Consider the following 10,024-nt stretch of genomic DNA (forward strand, 5'->3'; position numbering starts at 1 on the left):
TGGCCTGGGGCGGCCATGGGAAACGGCCATGGGAAACGCCAGATGGGTGGAGGAAATGTTCATCTAAGCACTTGTCTAAGGGCAAACAGGAATCTTTTTTCTAGCCTAAGGTGTTGTTCCCCTTCTCTCCCCGCCCTGTTTGAGTGTAATGGGTCACATATCTGCCGTATATTGCATGGTTTTTTGAAATTTGTCTCCTCCTGCTTCTCTGCTGAACTTTGACTGAGGTCACCCATAGTGGGAGTATGAGGCTATGAATCTGATCTCTGATTTCCATATCTCTTTTTCAGTGGTATATCTACCATAACAGAGTTATGGGCCGAGGTGTGTGACAAAGATCATTACATTCTTGTCAATTTTTTTTACGGTACGATAGTCAAAACTAATAAAATGACCAACAAATGTGAGATAAAAACATCCTGCATTATTTCAATCCAGCAATTGAATTCTATCAATCAAGCTACCCTTTTCTGTCAGAGAAGCAAACCGTAGAGCTTTATATTGCGCATATAACATCAACAATAACAAACAAAAAACTTAGGGTAGATTACATTAAAGAGTCTAATCTGTAAAAGAATTGTACTTCAAAAACTTGGAAAATGAACTAGCAAAGAAAAAGGCGGCTTACAGCATATGTGTGATAAGAATAGTCTAGACATCAGTGTATGAATAGTGAATCACAAAAACTGAATGAATAACAGTGATAAGATCAAGTAAATTCATGAAACAAAGCTGCCAAAAAGAATTCAAATATTTAAGAGAAATAAGAATATGTATGGAGTACAATTAGAAGACTAGTTCAGTAACAAGCTCCCCTACGTTTTCCTTTGGGTATGTTACAGAGACAAAGAAAAAAGGATTTATCTTAGTTCCATAATGAAAAATGATGTTTTAGCATAAGATAGTGTGTTGCTTGAGGAATATAGTAGTAGATGGAACCTCCTGGGTCATGAATGCAGTTTCTGGTATTTCAGGGGCCTTTCCATATGCTGTCTTTCATGAATCTGTCATGATCCATGTCAAAAGCATTTACTTATTTTCTGCCCCTGCTGTTCCCATTCAAAGAGGAGTTCCAGAACCTGATTACAGTAATAGCTAAGAACCTTCTCATTTTCAGCCAGAATTTATTAATGGGCAATTTGTACCCATTTGTACTTCTGCCAATAACCCTTTAGCTTGTTACTTCTTTCCCTGCTGTTGATTCTCTGATACATTCATAGACAGGAGTCATAATTCCTCTTCATTTCATCTCCTGGCACTAATCAGCACAAAAACTTGCAGTCTCCCCTCAGATTGCAGCTCTCCGTTCCCCTCCTAATCCTTGAGGTTCTCTGATCCTGCTCAAATCTTAGTTTATCCTCCAGATATCCATCAGGGTGGGCACAGCTACAAACAGCTGCCTCCTAGAAGAAAAGGACTCAAGAGCATCCTGGGCCTCGATATCAACACTTTCTCTGTGGGAAATACTTATCCCAATGCTCTCAGTGATGCATTTCCCATTTTTGCAGTCAACATTGCGCTGGTAGCTCATAGTTATTCTCTGATGAACTATTTGACAAGGATCCTTTGTTGTTTCAAATTGTGAAGTCCAAAACTGACAGCTGAAGCTCCGCTATTCCCTAGTCATATTATCTTGCACTTCAAACTAGTAAACTTCAGCCAATGTCTTTTATTTACTCCCGCTCTGTAATTGATGATTACATCATCAATGTAATGATGATGTAATCATTACATTGATGATTATCATGATGTAATCATTGATGATTATCAACATTATGTAATCAGTAAATTTTAATTTACAGAGTACTGTAAAGTTGTCTATACTCTCCAGCATATATTGTCATTACAAAAAGAGCAGTACAGGATTTATATATTACAGATGTACTTACGAAACATAATTGGGAACCCACTACAGCCAAAAGGCCTTATTATCACCCAAGTGGCTCAGAAATAAAGGCACCTAAATGCATTTCACTGGGTGGGAATCTAGTCCTCTTTCATCCTCTCAGGAAAGGCAAAGCTAACTGAGGTATCTATTTTCATAAATCCAGTCTACTGCTTGACAATCCCCAAGAGCCAAAAACGTTTCCAGTATTAAGAAACTGCAAGCTGAACTGCTTTTCTTGTTAACAGAAACATCCAAAACATCTAAGCTTGAGAACCTGGTGTGAACCTATTGTGAACCTCATGTCAGCTCAGGAGGAACTGACAAAAGGATAGATCAATTGGTTAATCCTTTCATTAAAAAGCCATTCAAGAGATGATAGTTCCTTATATCATTCATCTTGGATGAACTATGATAAGCAGTTTATTTCCTTGAACACAGAAGGAATAAATGAAGCCAGGATTTTATTACTATGAAGTCCTGTGGGAGCAGTTTGTCCAAGAAGCTTACAGCTCCTCTGAGTCATTGTCAAAGGTATATCACTTTAGGGGAGATGATATCAGCAGCATCTTTGCCTGATTGACTGCTCTCCTATGGGACTAGATACCTGGGAGTTAGAGGAATATGAAAGTCAGGAAGCATAAGATTGACATGGGTGTCTTTGAGAAAGCAGGGTGGCTTTTGTGGTGGAGCTGGAGCACAACTTTAGAGATGCTCGTTCATGGGGATGTAGGGAAGAAGAAAATGCTGCCCTTCATGTCTCCTGTGGAAGAAAGAAAGCACTGAACAAAATTACTTAAATCAGAGCTGGATGAATTGTCAGTACTCCCTGGGCTTGGAGCAAATAGATCATCCTAAAGGCACTCACAACTACTTCTGCTACTCTGTGTTTCTGCAAATCTCATGCCTTGCTCTGCAGCTCCAGGTCTTGAATTGTGGGTCTCCTTGCGAGCTATAAAGCTCTGTCCTTTTGCTTTCCCTCAGTGCAGCTTCTTCCTTTAAATCTTGCAGCAGAAATACCATGCTTTGACAAATTCAGAGGTTTCTGGAGCTGTGATAGAAGTGGAAAGTTCAGTGATGCTCATTCTTCACTGCCTATGTACTTTGTAAACCAATTCACATTGAGAAAGGGAGACCAAAGTGGGTGCAGAATTTTACTCTGATCCAAAAGCAAGGTAGGAAAGAACAAGAAATGAGGGTTCCTGGCTTTTATCTCTTCAAATTTCCTATCTGGAGCATTAAAAATATCACTGTTCACTGCTTCATGATTTTTCTTTGCCTCCTTACCTCTTCCCAAGAAGCCTGTTACAAATCTAACCAAACCATAAATGTATACACTGTCTTCCATAGCATGTCCTTCAATACTTCAAACATTTCCAGAGGCAAGCAAACTCCATTTTCTTCCAAAGGTTTTCAGGATCAGTTACTTAAAATGAAGAAAACAGAAGAACTAGTAAAATAGAAGTTATATTTGCTTACCCTTGAAGTTGTTGTATTTTTTGCTCTTCCGCTTGTGGATTCCCCTGGCAGGTTTAGCAGATCAGCAATAGAGCAAAAATGTTCTGGGGCACGAAGGTGTCTCTCACACAGGCAATAAGAAAGCTCTTCACTGGAGCTGTGGATGGAGGCAAATTACTGTTGTAATAATCTGATGGATAATTTAGTGGGGGGGAAATGTTAGTTTGAAGTCAGAAACATATGGCGGTCAACAGTGCTTCTTAAACGGATTTGTGGGAAAGTCTGGTGCGTTTGAAGAATTCCCGTCTGGCTGCCTGGCCAGCTGTCTCCCTCCAGGGAAACTGGTAAAAGTAGTTTTAGTGGAAAACTTGAGGCAAATGATAGGTTGCTTCTTTTCCTAGCTGGCTAAAATGAGAGCAGATATTTTGTTTTTCTCACTGCTCCAGTTTTAACTGTCTCAAACCCTTATTGGCAGTGGACCGTGAAACATGTCTTTTGAGAGAACAAATTTGAAATGAATTCATTAATTGATCAATAGGATCAGACAGTATTCAGGATGAAGTGAATGTAAGGACTTGCGTAAGAGAAGGAAGTATAAGTAGAATACCTTCTCAGAGAGGCCCTTCCTAAAAGTGTAGCAGATGGGATGAGGACACCAATGAAGTTGTGAGAGACAGTGTGAAAAATAAAAAAGTGCGGAAAGAATGAGGGTTGAGATGTGTGACAGGAAATATTTTTGGCAGAAATGGTCTATCCACAGCACTTCAGTTATACTTACTGTAAGGCAAATGCAACTGTTTTGTTATTAAAAGCCACCCACATGATACTGCAGTGATGTAAAATCAATGAAATGCAGCAGGTTTTGTAAAAAATATGAGCAGATAGACTGTTTTTATTAATTTTCCCTTAATGGATCTCACTTGCCACTTTATTGTTGCTGTTCTCCAGCAGCCTTTACTGGCTGTGTGCAGGTCCCACTATGCTGGTTTAAGCTGCTGGCTGTCTGCATCCATTATGGAAAGAGTGCAAACAAGCTAAGTCCCGTTTGTGAGTCAAATAGTTATCATCCGGTAAAAGCTCCTGGCTGTATAGCATCAGACAAATATTTGACGAAGAAAATTATAGGTTGTAAAGGATGGTTGATCCATGTTTGCTTAGAAAATGAAATGTATATGTCGATTTTGTTCAGATAGAAATATTAAATAAACAGATACCACCTAATCAGCCTTGGTTCCAGCTCCACACCTTGGCGTGCAGTCCCATTTTATGTTACCTTTAGGGAAGTTTCCTGGTTTGCATTCTGCATGGGACTTGTTCTTGGAAAGGCATAATTTAAGGACTGGACTAGGGACAAGAAACCAACAAAGCAAGCTATGGCCAAAAAAGGTATTATTTTCCTATTCATAAGGGCACAAAAGGCAGAGAAATAACCCACAAATCACATGGAAAATGGGCAGATTTAGACAGCGGATGGTTTATCAGCGTCTAGTCAGTCTGCAGATTGTGTGGATTACAGAATTCTAGGGAATGCCCTGCGATAATTGTGTGAAACCTCTATGGTTTTAGAATAGTTGCATTATAGTAAGTGGTAACTTTGGGTGCCGGCCACATCCACTTTTCTCCCAAAATTTCGGCTTTGTTTTGACACCTGCAGACATTCCAGAGTTGAAGCCCCAGGACTCAGATGCTGATGCAGACTCTTCTTCATATTTATTTTCATTCTGCTCCCAAGTAGAACTTGATGAATAGCGATCAGACGGATTAAAACTGCCCACATAATGGACTACAGTTTTCTCTTTTTCTTTAGGACGTACCCAGTTACTTAAAGTCAACCCTGTAACAGAACCTTTCTCTGTCTATTCACAGGTTATTTTCTGATCCATCTGCATATAGGTTTGAAAACTATCTTCAGATCAACTCCTTAAGCTGTTTTCCTCAATCCTTTTCTTGTTTTCTTGGAGGGAAAACTGTTGTTGCTCATTAAAATACTATTTTTTTGATCAGCAAAATTATTGATACACATCATACAGCTTGGGCCTGGGAAGCATTTGAGGTTTTTTGGTTTGTTTTCATTCTGTTTCTTGCTGGAAATCATTACAACGTATATTTCTACAATATTTCTTCTGGTTGTTAGCATCATGCCTTGTGCTGATGGTATGTATTCAAGCAATAGATTCTATGACAGACTTCAGTAGTAATGACATATATTATGGCCACTGTTTATCCAACATTACTTGTCCAACGTTAAATTATTGAGCCAGAATGTATTACCATTGATTGCTGTGAAGGTTATATGTGTATCAGTAAATCAAAACAAGCTTTAAAAAGATAGAAAATCCATTGATACGAGAAGTAGGAAAGACATAGAAGTTGACACCTTTCTCATAACCTTGGCTGTTTTTTATAACTATAATCTAACTGTTTGAGCTTTGGTGGTTTTTTTTTTTTCCAAATCACTGCTTTGACTGAAAATGACTGATGTGTGAAAAATGGAAGCAGAGCAACAGTACACCTCGATAATACACTTCTGAGCAGCTTTTGATAGAAATAAAATGCTGATTTCTATTTATTAACTTGCTGAAATGCAATATTCAAAGCAAGCCTTTTGCAATGTATTATGTGTCATATTTCCAAAACCAGCTAATGTAAATGGTGGAGGTGTTTCCTTCCTGAGACGTGCACTTACATATATATAAAAGTTTCTAAAGTTTGCAATTTAGGAATAATAAAAATACTTAGTAACATTTTGCTGTAAATAATATTATTACAGAATTGCTACCCAAATGCCAACAGATGAATTGCCAGTACAAATGTGCCGTTACCAGGAATGGCACCAGGTGTTACTGTGGAGATGGATATGAAACAAGCAGTGATGGAAGAAGCTGCACAGGTAAACAAGAAATACACTGTAACATTAACACCAGGTTTTCGAACGGTTCCCTGATGGCTGTCAGAGGCGGAGAGCCGGCGGTGGGCTGCCAGCTCTGGCCGACGGCAGGCTGGCCAGCACGGCCGCTTCCTCGCCCATCTTCAAAGGTGTTCGTCAGGAATGAGCGTGGGCTTGTGGGGCAGGCGGGGGGAAAGAGTCCCCCTCCGAAACGAGTCGGGGCCTCCCTGCTGATTCTTTGGTGCTTCCGTGCCCGTGCCCCAGCGGTAGCTATTCTGAAGTTACTGGGAGGAAAGCATCCTCAGCCAGCCTGGAGGAGGTGGGAAGTGTTTCCCACTGCTCAGACAAGCTTACAGCTCATTTGTGCGAGCTGCTCTCCAGACCTCACTACCAGGAGACCCTGTAAAACTTGTAACGTTTCGCCTTGTGCCCATAAAGTCACACCTAGATTACAATTTGATAAATGAACACTCCCAGATCATACAACTTAGCTGGGATGTTATTTCAGCGTAATTAATTGTAGACTGAAATTGGTGTTCTTTTCCATTTTTTAAATATATGACTTCTTAATTCTCTATCCAGGTATTTGTTTCTTGTTTTATTTTTTCTCTTTTTATCAGCAGATTGGAGTTCTGTTGCCTTATGTATGTGCTCTTTACCAATCATTCCTCTCTCCAAGTAATAGTGCTAAGCCAGATTCTTCATAAATACAATTTATTATAAGTTCTTTTGCTCTATGGTTGTCATGTTTTGTGATTGAAAATATATCTGAGGAAATAATTTCAACAGCAGTTTTTTAAAATGTTAATTTATTACGTAAACCCTCAACCATTGTTAAATAGCATACCTTGATTTTATGGTATTATGCCTATATACCCTAGTTGAGGAAATTGTTCTTTATTAGAGAAATATATAGTCTTTGATGTAGTGGATGATGGTTTAATGTAGAAGTTGTGACAGTTCATTTAAGGAACTATAAGACGTTGCCAGCATAAGTAGGTTAAGAAGGATAATCAGTTATTTCCGCTCTTGAAATGTTGCTTCATTCATCGACCCTGATAACTCGTGGTCTCTGGTACTAACAAGAACCCAAATGTCTCCCTGCCATGATGTAGATATTGAATACTACTTCAACAAATGAAGGTTTCATCTTTCAAAATTAATAGCTATTAAACTTGAAAACTCCTGGCCTTCTGTTTGGTTACTGGCGTAATTTGAACAGCCAACATCTGTGATAAGGACATGGCTTGAGAAGGGAGAAAACATAATGCATCATACCATAATGACTTAAACTTTTCTCTTAGAATTCTGATTTTTTGTTTAATTTCTTTTTTTCCTAATCCTTAAACAAGATCTCGTTAATGTCCCTTTAGATTTGAATGAATGTAATATGTATGGAAGCTGTAGCCAGACATGTATAAATACAGATGGATCATACAGTTGCAGCTGTGTGGAGGGTTATGTACTTCAGCCTGATGACAAATCCTGCAAGGCCAAAAATGGTAAGTTTTAACATCTTTTTACTTTAATGAAAATATTTTGTGTTTTGGTCCTATCTAGAGGATACATGTGAAAAGAAAGACAGAGACGAACACAGAAGAGATGGACTTTCCTTCACCCTACTACAAAGAGCCACACAACAATCCTAGAAAAACTTTTCACATATTACAACAATACTCCAAGGGAAATATTAGAAGTTATTATATGGTTATTATTAACTAAAGTGAAATACTCAATTCAGCCAAGATTAGAACAGTTCCCAGTTTCCCTGTTCATAAATAAATCAAAGATTTTCCTCACACAAACAAAATAGGCTGTTTACTCTGGGAAGACAACGGAGATATTGAGAAGACAGAGGAAATGATCGTGAGGTAATTGTACCCTTAGGATAAAAAAAAGACATGAGATTGCTTTGTCCTTGAAATATCCCAAGAGGTGAATTTCGTGATATACATAATCATGCTAGGCTTTTTGTTGCTTAGTGCATGTTTTCATTAGTAATAGTGAATTGGGTATTTGAGGAAATTAGTGAATTGTGTTTAATGAAGCAATATTGTACACAGTATTTTCTTACTCAGCATATTGAATTAACAGTGCTTTTGTATTAAAAAAACCTAAAAAGCTTCCTAAGCATTATTCAACATCCACGATGATTCAACACCCAAGTATAAAGCCGTGTTTGTTACATATTTTTTGAGTTTTCCTTTTTGTAGTTATTTTGACATCAGAAAATAGGAAAGTCTACTGTTTTTTTGAGGCTTCCTCACGTAAAGAGCATTGCTAAATATGTTCTGAGCACCAGTAAGAGTTACAGTTTTTTACTGCTTGTACCAAGTCTTGTATTGATCCACACAACATAGCTGAGCAGTTTTTTAAAAATCCACAGCAAAGTATTGTGAGATAAGAAGGTCCATACGAAGTAAAAATATTTTAAAATTCTTCCTCCACTATATGAAAATCAATAACGCAATTCCAGATCAGGAAATCCTCTTCCACTATATGAAAATAACGCAATTCCAGATCAGGAAATCCTCATGATGCCAGTACTGGGCTTGAGATGAGCCTTTGAGTTTCCCTTCTTAGGTCCAGCAGACTGTGTAACAACTGAGCATTGTAGTGAGCTGTCAGTATCTTGGTGGTCTTGATGAAATGAATAAGATTAACAGAGAAGAACTACTCCTCTGTCTTTCTTAATACTTCATCATGTTTATTTCAGGGTAGTTTCCATCTTTTCAGTTATTTTCAGAAGGGGATCACTAGTCATTAGTGAGAGAAGTCACTGCAGGACAGTACAAATCAAGATCATGCTGCTGTGAAGAAATAAGTGTTGCTCATTACATTGGTTTTGTTTGTAAACACAACTTTTCCTTGAATTAATGCTGGATTAAATTATCAATATGATGAATATTTGGGTCAAATACTTCGTAGGGCACTGAGGTCCAAAAGACGCCTGGCACAGCAATGAAGGTGTTTTTATCACAGAGCTCTGCAAGAGCTGCAGTGACTTGTAATAGCTTATGTTGCTTCACTGGGCCCGACTTACAGTGTGGAAAATAGTGAAGTTTCCACGTACCAGCAGGTCGCTTTCCTACACCCTTACCGTTACATTCATAGCTTCACTGACCATACAAGCTGCTTTTCACAAGTTTCTGCCTTGGAGGATCGCCTCGCAGAGGCCATCAACTCCAGTGCCGGCGCATCCCACAGCAGAGCGGCGGATCGTGGCGTACAGGGGGGTTTCCTGAGCCGAGGAACCCACAGGGGAGGGCAGAGACCCGCCGGGAGCCGGCAGCTCTCACCAGGGCGGCTGACGAGGCATGGGCGGGGCCAGGAGTACGGCTGCCACCCCCCACTCCCGCTAAAGGCAGCCCCAGGGAGCGCTGGCCACCAGGAGTGCTGCCAACAGGGCGGGAAAGCAGGGCGTGGCGCGTCAGCTAGGGCGTGGCGCGGCAGTTTGCACAGAAGGGCGTGCAGGGAGGGCGCCTCTTGGAAGGAGAGGCATTCCACAGGCCGAGTGGGGGACTCGGCGTGCACATAACCCAGCAACTGGGCACAGGTCAAGAGCACTCATCCTGCCCGACCCTCCAGGCAGAATGGTGGGCACTCATCTGAGGGTAAAGGCCGTGGCTCCAGCCGGGGGCTCTGCACCACCTACCGCAGCGATGGCCGATGCCTCCACGTGACGGAACTGCTGAAGGGAGAGGCTGCAGTGCAGACCTCAGGCTGCAGGGAGTGCCTGGACCTCTCTCCTGGGGTAGGGACAGGCGGCAGACCTGCCTGCAAAAGGTGTGCCC

At 40.3% G+C, this 10,024-nt stretch overlaps 1 protein-coding gene across 1 annotated transcript in view; it reads left to right on the plus strand.

Annotated features, from left to right (window-relative positions):
* LRP1B (LDL receptor related protein 1B) overlaps window positions 1-10,024 on the plus strand; it is a 676,318-nt gene that overhangs the window by 268,238 nt on the left and 398,056 nt on the right. The window contains exons 6-7 of the mRNA XM_019472156.1: window positions 6,114-6,233; window positions 7,604-7,732. Coding sequence (XP_019327701.1) covers window positions 6,114-6,233; window positions 7,604-7,732 — 249 coding nt within the window. The remainder of the gene's footprint in view (window positions 1-6,113; window positions 6,234-7,603; window positions 7,733-10,024) is intronic.

The sequence above is a fragment of the Aptenodytes forsteri genome, unplaced genomic scaffold (genome assembly GCF_000699145.1).
Source record: "Aptenodytes forsteri isolate BGI_AS27 unplaced genomic scaffold, ASM69914v1 Scaffold11, whole genome shotgun sequence".
Classification (NCBI taxonomy): Eukaryota; Metazoa; Chordata; class Aves; order Sphenisciformes; family Spheniscidae; genus Aptenodytes; species Aptenodytes forsteri.